General features: G+C 45.6%; 1 protein-coding gene across 1 annotated transcript in view; it reads right to left on the bottom strand.

Moving 5' to 3' along the window:
* The window catches only part of zgc:77151 (AT-rich interactive domain-containing protein 5B), a 68597-nt gene that overhangs the window by 21579 nt on the left and 24953 nt on the right, over window positions 1-22065 (bottom strand). Inside the window, exons 2-3 of the mRNA XM_015976673.3 lie at window positions 8334-8486; window positions 3321-3428 (exon numbers count right to left, since the gene is read on the bottom strand). Coding sequence (XP_015832159.3) covers window positions 3321-3428; window positions 8334-8486 — 261 coding nt within the window. The remainder of the gene's footprint in view (window positions 1-3320; window positions 3429-8333; window positions 8487-22065) is intronic.

Below are 22065 nucleotides of genomic sequence, written 5' to 3'. Positions count from 1 at the left end.
TCATGTAAAGCATGCCATGTCTTCAAAGAATCGGAATCGGGAATCGATAGGAACCGGAATCGAAACAAGGAATTGGAATCGGAATCGTTCAAAATCAAACGATGCCCAACCCTAGCATGTCTGTGTGGAATAATACAGCCGTAACGTGAACAAAGGCTTATATTTATGATGAACTAAAACCAAAGCAAGATTTATTCATGCTCTGTAGCAGAATCATCTCAAGCTCTCTGAACAAATTAATGTATCCTCAAAAGACAAAGTGATTTTTTAAAAAATTGACTCAGTAAAACTTCTGTTGTGGTTCTCGTCACGGGCCGGGACCCGCAAGCCCAAACAAAGTAGTTCACGTGAAACCGAGCACTCTGAACAACCAACCTACATCAACTTCCTGCTCGAGTCTCTTTAAGCAAACAGGAACCTCCAAACACACAAACAGCAGATCAGTTACCACTAAAGTCATAACAAATCATCTATATTGTGATATGAAAAATACAGGAATTATAAAACAGATGACTTCAACAGTACTGCTAGTCGTGCTGCACTCCTGCCCTCTGGTCGATCCATTGGTGTTTTACGAACCGCAGGAGGTAAATTACACTCCTCCTGCTTACACCTAGGTTTTTTGCTACATGACATAATCATAACTTTAGACACAGTAACGCTTCTGTCAAGTTACTCAGAAATGCAAAATAACGTCCAATAGGTGAAAGGTCACCTCCACCCCCTCTACTGGAGCTAAATCTTCACTTATTAGTCACACAACTTTCAAAGTGATTGCAACAGGGAGCCCAAGTCTCCTCCTCTTCCGGTCGGCTCACGGGTCCCCGGAAGAACGGAAAAATTGATGCAAGCCAACGGGACTAAAAGAGCTATTTTCTAACCCGCTTTGCCTTACGCCCTGGATCACACATATGCTGTACTGCAATTTAAATGAAAACTAATGATGGGTGTTTCGACCATGCCTGTCACAAGATTATAAGCTTGTAAAAGTTCATAATTAGCATGACTACAAATCAGACATCGGCACGTTGCCTATATGACGTCACCAGGATCTCTTCTCCCCTAGCGTAGCTGCTACTTACCACATGGGCATATTTACTGTGGTTCTTCCCTTCTGAAGGAAGGATTTGAAGTTCACCAAACTTACAGTCACTTCCTTCTGCTTTTCTCCATGTCTGGTTCGATGACATCACATTGGTCATTTTAATCCTAAACTTAGTTTCATACAAAGCCTAAAACTGACTGACTGCAGCGAGTCTGTCCTGTTCCACCTGTTCCTCTTTTGTTTTTGACAAAATAAAAACCAGTTCCCCTCATTTACCCTCAACAGGAAAATCCAGAGTTTTATCTAAATCGAACAATTATGTATGGATTTTATTTTAACTAGAAAATAGGGCTGGGCAATGAATTGAAAATGTATCATTATCGAAATCTCTCACAAACTGTTGAAATTTTTCCCATGTCAATAAATTTGGAGGGAGGCGATCCGCGGCAGAGGGAAAGCAGGTCGACGCGTTCTGTTCCATGGCGAAATCGAAACTTCCGTTGTTTTGTTTGGCTGTGTCAGGTTGGAGGGAATTAAGGTTATTTAAGCGGTTCAGAGTTAATAAAGTGGTAGATATGATGTTTCACAAGGTGCTGCTAGAGTTATGTGAAATCTTACTTCTGATTTTACTATAAAACATAATAATAACCAACTTCTCCTCCATGTTTGCTCGAAGGTGTACGGAGCATTCCGTCCGCTCATTGGTCAGTGAATGAAACCTCCGTTGATTGGTCCTCGTCCGAGCGACAGCGATAAAAAGTTGAAAACATTTCAACTTTCTGGGATCGCGTCGTTGGGTCGCCTATGCACGACACGTGCACGAGCGCAAAATTTCACACGCACGTTTTTCGCGTTTCGCTTAGTAGGAGGGAGACCTGTCTCACTGAAAATGAATGGAGGAGAGGCGATGTCGCCTCCCGTGTGTCGAGCCCATTAAGAAGCTGTACCACCTCAAGTCACGACAACATGACTCAATGTAATATCAGCTCCCTCTAGTGGATAACTTTTGATTTTGCACATGCATGTAGTTTGTTAATCGTTAGTGGTCAACTCCTGAATAGACCGTGATATTGCCTGTCGGCCATATTGTCCTGCCTTCTAGAATATTTTATTTTTATTTTCAATCAAAAAAAGCCACAAATGTCCAAATAATCACATTATTTGTCATTAAAACAGAGGAATTCTTCTGGTTAAATGGAATATAAAGACTACGTTTAACTCATTACCTGCCAATGACGACTAATTTACATCTTTTTACTGTGTGGGCGTCGGATGAGCCCCCGCACCGTGAGAACAAACATCTCAGCTCTAAAGCCGATCTTCATCTGCATACGTCACACGTCACGTGATCAGGAAGCAGAACATCCATGTGTTAGGAGATCGGTTTGGGCCGCTGCTGTAAAAAAAAAAAGTGAAGCGCGAACCGGGAAAGCATCTGCCGATCAAAATTCAACAACGGATTATGAGAGAACGCGTCGGATAACGCTCTAAATGCGCAGATTCTTCCTGATATAGGAGGTGACTCTCTGCTTTGTTTTGGTTGTTTTGGCGTCAACATCATCCTAGCGCGCAACGTTCTGTGACTCTTAAAAAAACGGTAAAAACGCTGAAAAACGCTGGCAGCGAAGGGCTTTACAGATCAGGAAAGGCGGGCAGTGAATGAGTTAAGAATGATTAAATCAGAATGAATGTTTCTGTTTATTATTTTAAAACAACAAAAGGTAGGAAGGAAAAAAGCTTTTAAAAAACAAAACTAAAAATAAAGTCTTCTCCATCTGAGAAAAAACAGGCAAACGTTTCTGAAAAGATGGTTTTAAACAAGTCATAAGTTTGGGTCGTTGGTCTGACTCGTCAGGTTTTATTAATTCCTCTGAACCCTCTATCCCAAACATGGTGACAGATATGAAATAAAATGATAGTAAATGTGTTAGAATAAGCAGTTCAGCTGGAAGTTAAACACAAAACAACGTCAGACAGACAGGAGGAAACGTCGTGTGGAAGTAACTCGTTGGGATTCCTGCTCAGAGATGTTTGGTTAAAAAAAGAATTTGGTGTTCGAAGGACACGGATATTATTAGACAGACTTAAAAGAGTCACACTGGCTATAATAATAAAACACCTTTACTCAGCACTGCACTACAGGAATTAAACAGCAGCAAGAATGCATTTGATCACATTTTAACCTTTGAACTGAAGAGTCACAAATATACAGGTTTCTAATTCTAATTAAATGTTTTGTTTTTAGGGTCAGGACCTGACCCTGATTCTGGCCTACCTCTCCGTGTTCTCTGGTCCGGCCCTTTGGCGTGTCCTCAGGCAGGAAGTAGAGTCTGGCGCTAGCCAGCAGGTGGTGCCGTGTCTGATCTTCCCATAATAAAGTCACCTGTAAAGCAGGGATGAAGGGTTTTATCACCTGTAACTTTACTCTGGGTAAACAACTTTTGTTTTTGCATTTTCCAATAATCTGGGGTAAAAAAATCATGTAAACCATATTAAAATTATAATGACTTAAGGTAATGGTGTTTATCGCCCTGCAGACTAGTTTTTACTTATTTTCAGTGAGGTTTAGGGAGATAATCTCACAAACAGATGGAAAATAACCAGTCTGACTCCAAGGGGGGAAAAAAACCTATTTTATTTTCGACAAAAATAAAAACTGAAAAACCAAAAGAGACACAAAAATATGACTTGATAAAAGCTGGTGGGCTTAAACGCTGATTAAGGTCAGACGTTATCAGAGCTGCTTCTACACGAAGCTTGCCGTCTGGTTTTAAGCTGGGACACCTGGGTTGGCTGTTGGAGGTCTACTGGAAATTTATAATCTATTCAAATTTTATTTAAATCCTAAAATCTGATCTTTGTGAAGCAGCGGAGACAGAAAAACTTCACAAATCTCCTATAGAAGCTTTTTGTCGACTCAAGTAACTCAGAGGCTAACGTCAAATGATGCTAAATTATAAAATGAGTGAATGTAGCAGCTGTATTTCTGCGTCTGTGTGAGACGACGCTGTAGGTCAACATATATTCCAGCCTTTTTGGGACATCCTCTGCACAAATTCAAGTACCTTTAAAGCATTTCCAAGGCGAGTTTAAGGTTTTCCAGCCCATTTCATTGGGGATTTATGACTAGTCCATTTATGGGAAGAATACCCTTCTTCCACTTCCTTGTAATCATTATTGTGTTGAAACAAACTTCAGTTACAGTTTTAAGAACTTTTTTACAAATTCAAGCACTTTCAAAACCTTATAAAAAGCTGTTTGAACCTTTGGTTTTGTTATTTATTTATTTTTTTTTACTTTTTTTAGTTACTTTAACTAACTTAAACAAATGACTAAACGGCACATGTGATTGGTCAGGGCACCGCTGTCGTCTACACCGCCGCCATTGCGCCCTCAAAAACATAAAGAGAGCCGAGGATAACTAGTGGCAGACACGGAGAAGCTTGAAGAATACCTCGCAATAAAACTCTAAAAACATGAACGTTTAATTCTCCCGTGACTGGAGGAGAGAAAAGATGCGCAGCAAGCGTTTTATTTGTGGGTGGAAATGACAGGAAACGTGGGTTTAGAGGTGGCGAGCGCATGAAGAGGTGGTGGAGGATGAGAGACAAATTTGTCTGTGTTAAAAAGTCTCTTATATACAAAAAACACAATATAAACACATTATCTTGGACCGATACATGACAGGATACCACAGAACTAGAGCCCTGCACTGAAGCCCTAGGCCCTCGGGTCGGCCCGGCCCGACGGCCCTCGGGCCGGGCTTCGGGCCAACGACTGTGTAATTACCTCGGACACGGGCCGGGCGCCTTTATTTTTATTCGAAATCATTAAAAAAATTAAAACACTTAAACGCAGCAGTAGAGCCCTGTGCGGGACTGTTTTCTTCATCCCGCTCCGCTCCCGCTGAATTTCTGACCATTACAGCCTGCAACCGCAACGTGTGTGTTACACTCCTGCCCGCACCTGCAGCGTGCATGTCTACTCCTGCCCGCACCTGCAGCGTGCATGTCTACTCCTGCCCGCACCTGCAGCGTGCATGTCTACTCCTGCCCGCACCTGCAGCGTGCATGTCTACTCCTGCCCGCACCTGCAGCGTGCATGTCTACTCCCGCCCGCACCTGCAGCGTGCATGTCTACTCCCGCCCGCACCTGCAGCGTGCATGTCTACTCCCGCCCGCACCTGCAGCGTGCATGTCTACTCCCGCCCGCAACCGCAAAACTCGGAGAAATTATTACCTCACAATAAAAGAGATGTATTGAGTTTGCGTCCTCAACATGTCATTTTATAGGTTATCTGCTTTCACCGCAGCGCTGCGCTCCGTTTCAATCAGGCTGTACAGCAGGATTTCCCCTCGTAGCGATATTTTCTCTAACTCTGATTGCTTCATGCTATAGATCGTTGGAAAGCTGCTTTTATGTACTTTTAGGAACCGTTGGAATTATTTGAATCTGATCAACCATTCAAAAGTTATAAAACGGAGCATTTTGGATGACAAACTCGCACGTCTCTGAATCTGTGTTGTGATTCGTTGCGCTCAAGACAGGGAATCCCGGTGGATACCGTAATGTATTGTATATGCACGGAAAGCCCCATTTTTAATCTTTTCAGCACTTTTGGAATTTTAATGATATCTTGAACTAGAGCAGGGATCGGCAACCCGCGGCTCTTCCATCCATCTGCCGATGTGCTTGTAAAATAATGAATGGATATTTAAATAAAATGCTTTATATTTTACTGAATTAATTTTATATCTGTAAGTCAATTCTATGTGAAGATTGTCTGCGTAAACCTGAACAGTTCCAACCCAGTCTTACTGTGAGACCGTGTTGGGTCACGCTTGTGCGTAATCATATGCGCTCATGAGCTGAAGAGGATGTGAGATTCTGGGCTTCTCCTCAGACGGCTCCTGGATGTGTCGCACATTGGAGACAGGAACAAGCGCTATTCAGCCAAAGTTTCATAATCAGGGAACATTTTCTAAGTGACAAGTCTCTCTGAGAGACAGGGTTTGGAAAACACTCGCTTCAGTGGGAGGAAGCTTCCCGCATGCGCTTCTGCGACGCTCGGATCCTGCACATCTTTTAACACATTGGTCAGGATTGACGCACTTTGTTTTCATTTAGTTGGTTAAAAAAAGTCGGGCTTGGGCTCGGGCCGGGCCAAAGAATCCTGAAAACCTTTTCGGGCCGGGTCGGGCTGGGGCTCCACCCCCTCGGGCCGGGCCGGACACGGGCTCAGATTTTAGGCCCGTGCAGGGCTCTACACAGAACAGCACTATGCCCTCTGTTGTCCTGCCGGGGAATTGCTTTGCAACACTCTCCAGGAGACGGAGAAGTATGAGAGCAAAACGCTTCCGTCAATCCGTGCGTGTCTGTCCCTTGCAGAGCTGACGGAGAAGCATGAACCAGGCCTAAAACAAAAACACTTCACCCCCCTGACCCTCTGAAACAGGCAAACAGAGGCCAGATGGAAAAAATATTGGTTATTAATATCAGCCCAGTTTTATTTATCGAACCGATACTGATATGTTAAAAAATGACTATGCTGATATATTGTCCATCCCTATTTTTCAGTCTAGTCTGGTTTCTGAAGGCCAGAACATCTGGACATACTCAACATGCTGAATGTTTTGACTTTACTGAAGATTTTGTTACATAAATGAAATTAATCTGTCTTAATGTATTTCCTTGTTGTTTGGGGAACTTATTCCTTTTTTCTTTTATATCCAACCATTTTATTTAGTGGTAATTAAAAAAAAATCCTGACTCAAACAAAATTAAATAAAATGGGCGATTTTAAGGCCTTGAGACAAAATTATTTTAATCAGCATAATCTTAAGTAGATGATGGATTTATATAAAATAATTAATGCTAAATACTTGATTATGTCCTGGTATTTAACGGCAAATGACTTCAATAAATATTGAGTTATTGACATAATTAACTGATATTGCACACAGTGAGTGTTCAGTTGTTTTTCACAATCAATGTGCTGATAAAACGTTTAAATATCGGCCTTAATAATCGGCTTTGGATATCGGCCATTGGCAACAAAATTCTTTAAAAATTGGCATCAGCCTTAAAAAAACCACATCAGTCGGCCTCTAATGTTTCCTATCTAGAACGGGATGCTGAGATCATGCCTCTCAAATATGGTCACTATGGAGGCGGTAGAGGTTCGCTGCCCATGACTCATTTAAGCCTGAAAACATTTCTGAGATTAAATTTATAATTATTATAATCAGCGGAATAACCTACAGAAAGAACTTGTGAAAAGTTTATCCAGACTTTCTTAAACCTTCATTTTTAACGTGTGACTAGGGCTGGCAAATAAATAGAAATTTTATCGTTATCAAAATTTCTGACTTAAGAGATCATTTTCCCATGTCAATAAATAATAAATGATAACAATGAAATAAAAATGCAATGATAAAAAAATGAAAAGATGGCAACATTCATGTCCCTTTAACTCATTCACTGCCAATGACGACTAAAGTCGTCATTTTAGATCCAACCGTTCACTGCCAATTTGCATTTTTTTTTACTGTTTGAGCATCGGAACGAGCCCCCGCGCTGAGAGAACAAACATCTCAGCCCTGAAGACGATCTTCATCCGCATACGTCACAGATCACATGATCAGGAAGCAACACATCCATGTGTTTGGAGATCGTTTTGGGTCGTTCCTGTAAAAAAAAGTGAGGCGCGAACCGGAAAAGCGTCTGCCGATCACAATTCGACAACGGATTATGAAAGAACGGATAACGCTCGAAACACGTGGCTTCTTCCTGATGTAAGAGGTGAGTCTCCTCTTTTGTTTTGGCGTCGACATCATGCTAGCGCGCAATGTTCTGTGACTCTTAAAAAAACAGTAAAAACGGTGAGAAACGTTGGCAGCGAAGGCCGTTAGTGATCAGGAAACGGCTGGCAGTGAATGAGTTAAGAAGCTGCACCGCCTTGAGTCATAAAAAATGTGACTCAACGTAATACATGCAACACCCCCATCTAGTGGAACACTTTTGTTTAGTCCATTTATCGTTAAGCGGTGAAATCCTCAATATATTGATTTTAGGTCGTATCGCCCAGCCCTGCGTGTGACCACTAAAAAAACTCAAACTGAACATCTTTGTTTTTTAGTCGTATCACATTCCGACACCAAAATCAGCTGCAGAACCAAACGTTAACGACCTCCATTTGTTTTCCAACATCCAGAATGAATTTTGACAGAAGTTCCCTGAAACCCCTCAGACCCATCTGGATCTGAATCGAGTCCTGGGAGTCGCTTACCTCGGCGATGCACACGGGATCCTGTGGTCCACATCGGATGAAGTAGAACTCCCCGAGCTTCCAGACCTGGGTCGGTCCGTCCGGGTGAGCTCTGCTACTCACAGACTTGTAGAAGGCGTAGCTTCCTCGCTGGCAGGAGGGAGCACCGACCCACTGAAGAGGAGGAGGACAGGTTAATCACGCAGACTGGATGCCCCTGGGTATTGAACCTGCAACTTTCTCGCTGCTACTGTTAGTGTCAACAAAAAAAATCAAATCAACCACTTATCACTGAGCCTTAAATAAGCATTTCAAAAGTCTGAATGTTTCAGATTAAAATCAGATTTTTTATAAAGTATTTTAATCATTTTTAAAGTTTCTTCACTGAAACTTCAGAGGAAAACATTTGTATTCTATTTTATTTATTTGGCTTGGAGACATTTATAATCATCCCAGTTTTCTTCATTTCCTTCAAAGAAGCCAGACTTGTTTAAAGGGCTATATTCAACAGTTCTCAGACTTCCTGAAGGACATTTAAAGCACCATTTTCATCAGTTTCTTGCTCTTGTTGTGCGATCGATAAAATGTGAGAACACGTCATGGAAATTACCAAAAGAAAACTTGATAAAAGAAGAATGTTTGGTTTCTTGAAAGCAAAACTGTATTACTTAATAAACGAACCACGCACGCACGCACACACACACACACAGAAAACACAGACAGTGGGCTGAATTATACATTGTTCCATCTCTATGAACATTATTTGCTGTATTGTTTGAACATTGATGAGAAAACATACTTTATTTTAAAACCCCCCCCCCCCCCCCCCTTCCGGTCTAGATGTAATATATTAAATACCGTAAGTTGGAGAGGCAGTTAAAAATTAACCTCTAAGGTTGTTAACAGCAGCAGAAGTGTCTCCACACTCTCAAAATAATATAACTAGAATGAAAAAAGCCAGAGCGTGAACCCTGGTGCGTGTAGGAACCTGTAGGATCTGAATCACCTGCGTAGGGGTTTTCCCAGATGATTTCTAAGGATTTTAGATGCAGAAAAAGCAGCACAGTGGATTAAAAATGCTTTATGAATCCATGAGAACCAAATTAATGCAAAAACACCAGATTAACAGACAATTTTCCCCTTTTGAAGATGAGATTCTTCCAGGGAGAGGTCATAAAAAGGCAGGAGTACTTCAGTATCACTAACGCAGATTGCAAATTCATGTTGCTGCTAATCTAAACTGCCTCACCATGTCACTAAAGAATTTACAGGCCTCCATTTCCTGTCTGTTCAAATCAAACACTGCTCTATTTTCACTTTCTGAATATTTAAAGAGATCTTTGTGGATTATTTTATTCTCATCAGCATATTTTCTATAAAAAATATCTTTCTACGGATTTATATATTTGGATTTGTAGAAATGTGGGGAAGGGTTGGGACAGAAAAACATGTTTATGTGCAACCAGTAAAACCTGCTTACATTTAAGTATTTTTAGATTTTAGAACAGACAGAGGCAGAAAGGACTTAAATGTTCATTTTGTGTTATAGTCACTAATGTTCCATTAAAATATAGTTACCTTAAAGAAACCAAGCCTAAGTCTAGTCCAAGCAAAGTTGTCAAATTTTTTTGTGTTTTTCTTACACTTTTGCAGCTTTTTAATCATAAAATTTGACTTTCAGGCGACTGTCAACAAAAAACTGATTGAAATCAGAAGAAATAAAAGGCACTTAATTAAAAATAGCATGAAAACAAGTTGTCAAAGTTAACGCCCCCCAGGGAAATTATTTTATGTTTAAGTCAGTTGTGACTAAACAAACGATCAGCTGACCTGAATTTGCATAAGAAATGCTGTGGAAAAATACTGAAAAAACCTACAATAAAAACTCCAACCAAACTTTAAAATACCTGATTTTGAAAGTTTCAAACGACAGAAAACAGCTGACAAACAACAATAGAACCTTGAACTTTGTTCTCGGTTGTTTTGTTGCTAAAATATTTTATATTCAGCTTCTAAATTTGCATGTTTTACTGACAGTGAACTTTTACACCAATACTCATTGAGTTTATTTCTTAGCAGAGGTAGCCGGAATTAACATTATTTAAAGAACTTTATCAGGCAAAATCCACTTTTACCATGTGATGTTATTTCCTAATGAAAAACACTCCAAAAGCCATTTTTGGCTGCATTTGTGCATTTTCCTGTCTCAGCTGCAAGTTCACAGCTAAGGACCTGCAAAAGCCTCAATGGAAATTAAGTGCGTCATCATACCTTGCTCCTCCCCATGAAGCTAGCTTCTGATATGGAACCCGCCTTTCCTGAAGGCACCAACACCCACCATCTCCAAGTAGAGAGCGTAGAGTGACTGACTTAATGCTGCAGTTGAGAACGTTTTAGTCCGTGACAGTCGTTCCACAGATGACGGCTTTACAAACACCCGCTGGTACCAAAGTGGATATTGTGACAAGTTAGTGCTACAAACCAGCATCGTTCCCATATTAAAACCACCAGATGGAGAGGCCTTAGTAGGGCTGAACGATTTAGGAAAATCGAATTGCGATTTTTTTTCTTCAATATTGTAATTGCAATTTAATTCACGATTATTTTCTCAAGGGGCTTTTTTCATTTTTCAACGAACGGAAGCAAAAAAAAAATCTATGTAACTTGTACTGAATAAAAACAAGTTCATGTATCTACATGTTGGGGTTATTAGGAGCGAACAATTAGTAAGCTTCAACTTACTTTTGGATTCTTCAATAAATTCTGTAAATATGGGAATATTTACTGATTTATTAATTAATTAAGATATTCTTAGATATACGGGGCACCATTCCCCTTTTTCCGGGGAAAAATTGAATCCAAAACTCTTATCAGTCTTTCTTGAAGTTCGTAGAATCCTTGGAGCAGAGACTTCTCTTCGACACAACAAAGCTACTGGAGACGAAAATCTGAATTTTATAACGTTTAATTAACAATTTGTCAAATGAATAAACAGTGGAATAGATGAATAATAACCGTGTGATATGATTGAAGATGGATGTGTTTGCATGTGATGGAGGATGTATGAATGGGGTCCTTTGTTCTCACAAAGGAGTAGTGTGTATGTGTGTGTGTGTGTGCGTGTGTATGGATTCAAAATGGAGTCTTGAATACAAGATGGCTGACCCCTTTGTCTGGCTAAAGTGTGGGTGGCAACTTGCACTTTAACTTCCAAAGCACTTAGAATCAGTAGTAACTTAACCTTAAATCACTCAAAACATTTCAAAAGATCATGAAACAACACAAAAGATTAATCACAAATTAATATCTTTTAGTTTCAGCCTGGCCATGACAGAAACCATTTTAAGATACCAAACAATGATTAATAAGCAGTTTATTCTTTCAAAATGACCCGACGGACGTGTTTGGGACGAAAGAGGAAAACACGAAGCTACTTTTTAAGCAATAGACGCGGTTTATTGCTTATTTGAGACTATAGAGGAAACGGGAGAAGAAAAGGAGAGAAAAAAAATGAGTTTCCTGATCACCAAAGCAGCAAGGCGTCCCCCGCTGTTATGACTTGACGGTTCTCCGTTTTTCTCCGCAGTTTCCGGCGTCATCCGTCGGTTTGATGCTTTCTCCGTTGTTTGGCGTTCACGAGTGTTTCTCCACGGGCTGGACAGAGACAGCAAAGTTTCTTTCTGTGCTGAGTTATAACTTACAGCGTTTCTGAGAGCTGGATGGAGTTGTTGTTTCCCTCCGCAGTTCTGTGTCCTCAAACATCAGCTGGAGGGGAGCAGAAACGAGCAGATCTGATGGGCTTGCAGTTTAGTTTCCAGCAGTTCCGTGGCTCAACTTGGCACTTAGAGCTTCCGCGTGCTCAAAGAAGTCGGAGCGTTCGACAAGCGTGTCCTCACCGCCAGGTATCCTGGGCAAAAGAACGAGGTTTCTTTGTCTCTGCTGAAGATTTATGGTCTTAGTTCGCGGGGAAAGCTCCACGGCTTCCCGCACATGCGCAGAACGTGTTTCTGGTACTAGGCGGTGACATCATCCCAATGCTTCCGTGTGCAAAGCATCATGGGAAATGAAGTTTCTTGGCGCTGATGTGGTTATTTGCTTTTCAGAGCAATTTAAGCACAGTCATTTTGGAGAAAATCACTGCATAGTAATTTCCTCATGAGGTCAGACCCTCAACATTCCCCCTTTTGGTTTCGGGGATCGCGCCCAAAGCTCGATCGTCGGAAGCACAGATGGGTTTGTTCCTCATGAACGTAGGTCGACTTGATTGTCGGAAGCACAGGTGGGTTTGTTCCTTAGGACGTTGGTCTCCTTGGACGCCTTTGTCTTTGGTCTTTGTCTTGGATCCTGGCGCCTTTGGTCTTTGATCCTGGTCAGGCACAAAGAGGATAGGAAACGGGATAGTCCCCAACGCGCATAACGAGAAGAAGCCACTCACGCAGGTGGTACGCAATGATGATGTCGTCCATGCGAGAGGTAGTAGTGTAGAAGGAGGAAGGTCGGTGGGCGGTTAACTCCACGAGTGGACACAAAGGCATCTCACCGCCGGCCATACAGTTCAGTTTATGGAGCACGCGGTGATGTACGAGGTCCATAGTTCGCAAACGCGCATTGACCTATGTGGTCCCAAGATTCCCCCCTTTTTTGGTCTAAAGGGTGGATCAGGACAGTCTTTGGGCTAAAACAAGGACCATAAAACTAAGAGGTACTACAATGTGCTGGTGCGTCAGACAGAGTCATTGACAGACTGAGCTGGGCCGGCACATAACCACTAGTTAATATGTGACCAAGTAAGAAACAAAAATACAGAAAACCCAAAAAAAAAAAAAACATATAACATCCAAGAAAATTCATAGCAACCTTGAGATCTCATAAAATACATTCTTAGGTCATACATTCAGTGTGTAGCTTATAAAGAATGTGACATAATGCAACACTCAGATAAAAATGTGAGGTAGACTAAAGTGAGAACTACTCGTAGGGTTACAGAATAACAAAGAAAATGTTGCTCACCCCCTTTAGACAGGTGTGGTACATTCACGCTTGGATTCTCCCCGAACGCGGTCACGAGGCACACCGTAGGTGAGCAAGTGCATCTTATCTTGGAGTTTATTAACACGCCTGTAGGCGGAATAAGCTATCACGGCCGTGATGAGCCATTCCATCCCCAGGGCGACCAATGTGCAGATTAAGGTGGTATAATCTGTGTCAATGTAGCGTCTTGGGTATCTATTCATGGGCGTCAAAGTAAGTTCACGCGGGTTTTGTGTGAACTTAGCAAATTTGGTTCCTTCAATCAGTAATTGTTGGTCAATTTCTAAATCGAAGGCAAAGTTATAACCCTGGAAAGCGTCCATGATCTCAATCTCTGAGTCATGCTGTTCGAGGTTGAGGTGATGGAGTGTCAGGTTTCTAGTTCAAAGTGGAAATGCCTACCGTCCTTTCAAATACCAATGTTCAGCATCGACCTAAACCTATAGATGTGAGGTGTCACAATTATGGGAACGTTTAACAGGAAACCGAGTTCTAATGTTCTGCATCAACGTGAATGGGAATTGCACTACCTAGGCTGTACGCTAGGTGGATTTGTGAAAGGTGCACAGTAGAGGGGTAGCAGCTGTCAAGCTATCTTTGAGCAGGTCCAGTGGTACCAAGTACGGGGAAATACGACTTTCAACCAAGCTGTCCAGCGTGGAACTTACTTCCCTGAGCAGGTCCTGCATCAAATCTCTCACCACTCTTGTGTACACAATATCCTGATGTATGGTTTCAGACAAAGTCTTGATTGCACGTAGAGATTCATTAATCAGAGCAGAATGTAGGTTGACAGTTACAAGAGTACCCTGTAAGGTTTTAGTAAGTACTTCCTGTTAGCGTTCTAGGAGGAGTTTCTCTTGGTTAGTGAAAATGACGGCGGGGGGGGGCTTGGTTCTTTGTCGGTTAGTACATGTTAGTGGGTTAAACGTGCACTTCCCCCCTTTTCCATTTCCATGCATAGAACTATGTCGAGACTACGTCTACCTCCTGCGGGGAGTCTGGTCTCTGTACCCGCGGGGATGGTTTGACGTAGGGTTTGATTTGGTTTGCATGCACCCATTTGTAGACAGGCTCCTGTCTCGCTTTGGTGATGCGTAACCTGTATGCAACTGGAGAGAGTTTTGCCACGATCTCAATTGGTCCTGACCAGCAGGGCAGGAACTTCTTAGCTTTGCGTGCCGGTTGGGCGAACCGAAAGTAGAATACTTTGTCACCCACCTCGTATTCGCGGCTGGTTGTCTTTTGGTCGTAGTAGGCTTTAGCGCCTTCTACGTTGGTCTCCAGTTTCTTCTGAGCGTGCGCGAACGTAGCTCTGAGGTGTGTTTTCAAGTCTGCCACATACTGATGAGCGGTATAGGCAGTGGCAACACTGACATCCTCTGGGTGATACAGGAGGTGCAGTGGTAGAGTCATCAGTCTGCCGGTCATCATCTCAAAGGGCGTAACCCCCGTGGATCTCTGTGGAGTGGACCGTATGGCCATCAGGACCAGAGGGAGCTTGACGTCCCAGTCCTTCCCCGTGGAGCAGACGCACTTTTTGAGCATGGAGACGACCGTGCGGTTCATCCGTTCGACCTGTCCGGATGACTGTGGGTGATAGGGGAGGTGGAATCTCACTTCCACTCCCAGAAGTTCAAACAGGGACGTCATTACACTGGATGTGAAATGAGTTCCCCGGTCAGAGTCAATGCAGAGTGGAAGTCCCCATCGACTGAAAACGTGGTTAATCAGCAGTACAGCGGTTGTGACGGCTGTATCGTTTGGCGCTGGAAGGCACTCAACCCACTTTGTGAAACTGCAAGTTACAGTTAGCATATATTTGTTTCCTCTTGCCGATTTGGGAACCGGTCCAACCCAGTCGATCTGCAGGTGGGACCAAGGGAAGGTTATTCCCCTGCGTTGCAGTGGTGCTCTAGCAAGCGGCTGGGAGGGTTGAAACTGGGCACAGATGAGGCAGCCTTGGACATAGCTGTGTACGTCCTTGGACATCGACGGCCAATATGCTACTTCTGTCAGTGACGCGAGGGTAGCTTTTGCTCCGCGGTGACCTCCAACCGGAGTGTCGTGGGCGTAGGCAAGCATGACTCCTCTGTGGTCAAGTGGAACAACCCAGCGCGGCGGGCTGTGATCGTCACGCATGTAAACTAACAAATCGTTTTGTAGTTTCAGGTGCGCGAGTTGACGATGCAGGGTTACCAAATCTCGGCTTGCGCCAGTAGGTGGTGACGGTTGTTTAGACATCGGGCCCTTTTGGAGAAGCTCGCGGATGAGCTTCAGGTCAGGATCTTGTTCCTGCATGGTGACTAGGTCCGCATCATGTGGTTGTCTGCCTAGAAACACGGGTACCCCAACGTTCTGAGGTTCGTCTGCCTGTTTAGCATGGCGACGAGTAATCGCGCAGACCTCGTGAACGGCCTTGGGTGGAAGCCACTCGTCTTTGAATTCCCAGCAGGTTCCCTGGTCAGCACCAAGCTTAGCAAGGCGGTCAGCTTCGTCATTACCATCTTTCTCTGGACCTATGGTCCTGGAGTGACCTTTGACCTTTTTCCAGTAGACCATTATGCCTTTCTCAGTGGTGAGCAGATCACACGCTAGGAATAACTCCGAGTGTTTCACGTCTCTGTTCCTGGCGTTTTTCATGTGGTTCTCCTTCCACATGGGGAAGTGAGAAATGAAGCTGTGTCTAGCGTAGTTTGAATCTGAGCAAAGGACGATTTGAGTGATGTCCAAGGCTGCCGCCTGCTGGAGGGTTATCAACACTGCAGCAATTTCGGCGTACTGACTAGACTTTTGGCCCAACCGGTAGTGATTTGGTTGCTTAGTGTCACAGTCAACCCAAACGACTCCAACCCCAGCACGGAGCTGGCCTTCGTGAAGGTAGGAGCATCCATCAGTGTAAACTTTCGGAAGCCCTTGGCAAACATTCTCATCAAAGTAGCGATGATTGGATGCGGTTGGGTAGACTGCGGCAGGTGTGTCCAGGGGGCCCATGACGGAGTCAGAGTCACAGTGCTGGCAGCCAGCTAGCCCTTGTCCTAGCGCTAGCTTGGTGTTCTGACCATACTTGACCTCAATGTTGTATCCTTGGAGCACCATCATCCACGTCGCAATGCGGCTGTTTGACACTCTTCCTTCGCGCAGACGCTGGCTGTTTAGGAAGGTGACAGGCTGATGACACGTTTCAATGATCACTTTCTGTCCACCGATGTAACTACGAAAGTGTTCGACGGCCCAGACTGTAGAGAGGAGAGCTCTCTCGCAGTCTGAGAATTGGAGTTCCACCTTGCTCAGAGGCTTGCTGGCGTATGCCACAACTCTCATGTCCTGATCGTGTTTCTGCTTCAAAGCAGCGCTCAGGCAGTGAGAGGAGAAAGTAGCCTCTATGTAGAACTCTTTATCCTTGTCTGGGTAAGCCAGACAGGGTGCGGGCGCCAACTTCTGTTTTAGGAACTGGAAGGAGTGTTCTTGGGGTCTGTCCCACACGAAAGGTGTGTCGTTCCGAAGTAGCTCGGTGAGGGGCCTCGCTATTTCAGCGTACTCCTCAATGAACTGCCTGGAGTAGTTGCAGACTCCGAGGAAGCTCCTGAGTTCAGTCAGATTAGCTGGGGCTTTGATGTCCTGAATGGCTCTAATGCGTCCCGCTTGGGGCTCGACTCCATTAGGGCCAACCAGCAGTCCAACATACTCCACTTTGGTTCGACACCACTGTCCCTTGAGAATCGCCAATTTAGCTCCGGCATCAGCGAGCTGTTGCAGCACGTGACGGAGTTCGGCCAGGTGCTCCTCGAAGGTTCGACTCCTCATCAAGATGTCATCGACATATATGAGGTTCCCTCTGGAAGCAGCATCTGACATGGCTTTGTGGAGGAAGATGTTGAACTCTGCAGGTGAGTTAGAGTAGCCAAAGGGGCAGCGGTTCCAAGTATATTGGCGATTTCCAAAGGAGAAAGCTAGTTTATACTGGTCTGCCGGCTTAACCTTCATGGTCCAGAAGCCGTTGGCTACGTCAACCGTAGAGAAGAAACGAGCATCTCTGACTCTGGCTAGCTCTTGATCTAAATGGATCATAGGCCATCTGGAGAGAGGTACTTGTTTGTTCAGTGCACGATAGTCTATGGTGAGACGCCATTTCCCAGTCGGTTTCAGAACCGGCCAGATGGGAGAGTTGTAAGTGGAGTTACACTCTCTGATGATGTTTTTCTCCTTCAGCTGATCGAGGATCTCCTGGATCGACTCATAAGCAGCGAGGGGAATCTTGTACTGACGTACAAAAGTAGGAGGGGCATTCGGGTTCGTTGGAATGCGAACCGTATGCAGGTTTGTGAGTCCACAGTCCAGGGAGTCCCTGGATAAGATGGACTGAAACTCATAGAACAGGCTTCTAAGCGCTGCTCTCTGCTCCTCTGACTCCAGCGCATCCGCTTTGTCAAGCTGCTGGCTGACTTCGGCCTCGAAGCCGTCATAAGGTTCAGAGGAGGAGGGTCTCTGGTGTTCCGGGCTTTCAACCGGTGACTCAGAGGGTTGAGTATTTATTGCAAAAACCGTTAGACACTGACCGCCGTCAGTATCTAAGGTTGCACTGCAAATGGGTTCCTCAGGAAGGGCTTCATGCCGCTTGATGGTAATCATTTGTGAAGGGAAAGTACTGAATGTGTCTGCACCAACCTGTCTGTCGTTCAAGAACAACGGAAGTTGTCCGATCACGGGGACTGAAAGTTCGAAGTCATGGAATGAGCTATCTATCAGCATGCCCAAGGGCTTTCCTGCCGGCAGGTGGATAGGACTCTGGGTCGGATTTTCGACCAACAAGTACGCAGAACGATTGTTCAGCTCCAAGAGTGGCGTGCCACAGACGGCTAAGTTGAGCTCCAAGAAGTGTGGTGATGGCTGGAAGAAGGCCTGTGTGCCTGGCAGCTTCTGATGCTTCATCAGAGTCAGACGAACGGGCACTCCTTTGACCTGTGGGGGCAGAACCGTGCTGGCCTCAACCACTGCACGGCAGGCCTGTGGAATGGTCTGACCGGACAGCAAGTGTTCAGGGCCTTCTGAGCCAGGCTCAGAGGATGGTGTGGCCCGGGCCCAAAGGACTTGATTGCAAGTGTCCAGCTGGGCACCGAGTCGGACCAGCAGATCTGCTCCAATGAGTGCAGGTGGATCAAGCTGTGGTATGATGCTGAATGTATGTGTGACCTGTCTTGCTCCAAGTTGGATAGTCAGAGAGCAGACCTCTGGCGCTTTCAGGAGCCTCTGCGGCCAAGTAGGTGACAAGAGCCGATGGCTACGTGTCACGCTGACCAGAAGGGGGTCCTTCTGACGCAGGTGTTCAAACGTCTGCTGGCTGATGGCTGACTTTTCAGACCAAAGAGCAAGGCGAGCATCTGAGATGTGGGTGCAGTTGATGGTAAGACCACCAACTATGTGTGGTGCATATGGCTGCAGGCTGACGTTCTTCAGCGAGCAGAGAAAAGATGAATGTGTGCGGAACGGAGTTCCAGGAGCGGTTTCATGCCTTTGCAGGCGGACATCGTCTGTGGGAGCCGTAGGGAGGGGCATGACCTTGGAACAAGGGTTTTGCGGCTCACTTATGCTGACCTCAAGAATGGAGGATGGTCGGCTGCTATCTGGGTTCCAGGGCTTAGGTGTGTCCACCTGGGCCCACAGTTGACCCTTCTGGCAGTCGATGAGGGGAGCTAGACGTTCAAGCAGGTCCTGACCAATGAGAAGTGGTTCAGTGTCTAGCTGGCAGACATAAAACGGGTGAACCAGAGTCATGTCTTGGAAGGTGATATCCAGCCACGCCCGGTGAGTGATACACTCCCGGGTCTGGGTGTAGCTGGTGATTTTCAGGTCACAAGGTTCAACCTGGACTGGTTTCCCGAGCGACCGCATGGTGTCAGACACGCGATGGAACAATGTGGAGCACATCAGGGTGATTTCTGAGCCGGTATCCAGCAGAGCATCAACTTGTATGCATCCACCTAGATTGGTGCTACAGTACAAACGGCGAGCATGATCATGGTTTGTTAAGTCACCAAGGAACTTCAGAAATTTAGTATCTGGTTTCTCTGGGGGGTAGATTTCAGGAGACTCCTGTGGTCTACCAGTAGTGTTTCCCCAACTGATCAGGTAAGTCCTGGCCACGCTGGGGGGTTGAGCCACGCCTAGTCATGCGGACGTTGGCTCTGAGTCTGGCTTCTTAGAAGCAGACTTTGGTTCAGGGGTCTCATCTGCAGATCTCAGCTGTTCCTTCTGTTTAGCTAGGAACTGCTGAAACATCTCCTGGAGGTCGGCTTTGGTCAAGTACTCACCTGCGGACTTGTGTTCGGGACCTACCTGTGGGCGGCGCTCCTTAAACCTTCCACTGTTCCGACCTGCCTGCCGTTGGTTTTGGTTGGGCCACTTCCTGTCTGATTGTCCAGACCTAGGCGGCCAATCAGCACCCCCCTTCCCCTGTTGAGGAGATTGGGACTGCTCTCGCGGTTTAGCAGGTCTAGGTTTAGCAGATTTTTGCTTAGTGGGTGGAGCTTCTGTGCCTTCGAGCTCCAAACGCGGCTCGGTGTCGGGAGTTAGGTGCATGACGCGGTGATGTGCGTCAGGCTTTTGGGGCTTTCCGCCGGCTTCCCAAGCCTGTTGAGCGTATCTCCTAATCTCCTGAGTTGTCAGTTTTTTCATCCGACAATACATTGAGACTTCGGATCGAACACACTCGTGCAGGTTGTGAATGAACAGGGATCTGAAGGCAGGGTCTTCCTCGAGCCCAGGGCCGTTTCGACCTTGGAAATAAGCACTTTTGAGTCGGCGATAATACTCTCTGGGGGGTTCGTTCCTCCCGTGTTTGATGGAGAAGGCCCCCATTGTAGCTGACGCAGAGTCTGCATACGTGGCGTATTCATCTCTCAACGCTCGGCAGAGCGAGGAGTACCGATCACGAATGTCAGGTGGTAGAGTTTCCATGAAACCGTGCACCGTTCTAGATGTGGTTTTCCAAATTAGCCTGAGCTTTTCCCTTGAAGAGGGTGCTGGAAGATCAAGCAGACAACGTTCTATCTCCCTGAGATAATCGTCGACGTTGGATTCATTGGTGTTAGGATCAAAGCGTTCTATGTCTTTAGCTAGCGATTCAATTTGACGTACACGGAGCCCTGACTCACGGTACGGCGCGTCATCCTCTGACTCTGACCCACGGTCTGTCTCAGAGGGCGCTGGATATCGCTGCTGTGCTCTGGGCTCCCAATGTTGACTCCTGGGGCCCAAATCGGGGTCCGGCATGTTGTGGCGGGCTGCTGGCACGTCACGTGGGTGTCCTGGGAGATCCTCCTCCCGGGGCACGTCTGCGTAGTGCAGCCTGCGTCTTTCAACTGGGGCATCTGCGTAATACGCTTTGTCCGGGTACGGACTGGCGTATGATGCTTTGTCCTGCAGCTGGTTATCGGCATGCCGAATACCGGAGTAGCTAGGATGGGTGGATGGTGGAGGTGCAGCTTGGGGTGCATAACCCCAATCGGCACCTTGCACCCTTTGTGGACTGGGGGAGCGGTCTAAATAGAGGTGCCGCTCAGCTGGTCGACTTCTCACTGATTGAGAAGGCCGTGAAGATGAGGGTGGTGGTCCAACCTGGGATTCGAGGGCGAACTGCCCTCGGCCCCTAGATGGTCCTGAATGCCCTATAGTGTGTGTAGGGAACGGGGCCGAAGGTTGGGACAGATAAGCTTCATCTCTCCCCTGCGGCGTGCGTCCGTCCAGATAGTCCCACACCACATACTGTTGATTATCGTATGGAGCCGTATCAGGAGGTAGCCTACCTTTACGGCGGGACGGCGGTCCCTCGCTACCTTGGGTGGAGGAAACCAATTGGTCTTTGGCGATAGTCCTGGGCGGACCCTGGTTGGCTTTGCCGGCTTGCTTTCGTACCGGTGTGGGAGAGCACTCTGGCTCAGCCTCAGAGTCACGGTGTTCCCCCCCTTCCCACTGTCTGTTGTCATCAGCAGAAGGGGGCGGGGTCTTCTCCCCATCTTCCCCAGAATCGGTGCTGGCTTCCTCCTCGTCATCCTTCTGCCTTCCATTTTGCTGCCTTTCAGCTAGCATGCTCTGGAGCTTCATGATCTTCTGACCACGTTGGAGTCCTCTCTGATAGAGGATCAGGGCTAACTTAGCTAAGTGAACCTGGATTGGTTTTGTACCATCCGGGTTTTCTATTTGATCAATTACAGCTTCTAGCTCGTCGCTACGCTGTTCTTCAGTGAAATCCCTAGAAGGGTAGTCGGGTTCTCGAGCAACCGCGACCAGTTTGGACAATATTTGTCCAGAAAGTAGGCCAGGTTCATAGTCGTGGGCCGCAGCGCCACCTGGTTGCCGGGAGTTGGTCAGTTCACTACTCTGTCCCTCCATTTTAACAACCGAACCAAAAATAGCCTAGTAGAGCTTCTGCAGATAGCTCAAGCTGCACCTTTTGGGCAGCAACTGCTAGCTTTGTAGCAGAAAAACACTAAATTAACCTTTGTGCGCACAGGTTTTAGCGTTTTAAGATTGCACGGAATGCCGTGACTAACGCCTAAAATACTATTCCTTTCAGTATTTTAGCAAAAGCTGGTGCGTTGCCGTAGCAACGTCTTACAACACTTGCAGTGTTAAATATGCTAGTTATTCCTTCAGAATATTAGCAAACAAGGTGTTATCAGTCTTTGAGTGAAGGTTTCAGTTAGTTATAATAGCCACTGTG

This window comes from Nothobranchius furzeri, chromosome 10, assembly GCF_043380555.1.
Source record: "Nothobranchius furzeri strain GRZ-AD chromosome 10, NfurGRZ-RIMD1, whole genome shotgun sequence".
In the NCBI taxonomy this organism is placed as follows: domain Eukaryota; kingdom Metazoa; phylum Chordata; class Actinopteri; order Cyprinodontiformes; family Nothobranchiidae; genus Nothobranchius; species Nothobranchius furzeri.
This window is presented reverse-complemented; position numbering and strand designations above follow the sequence as displayed.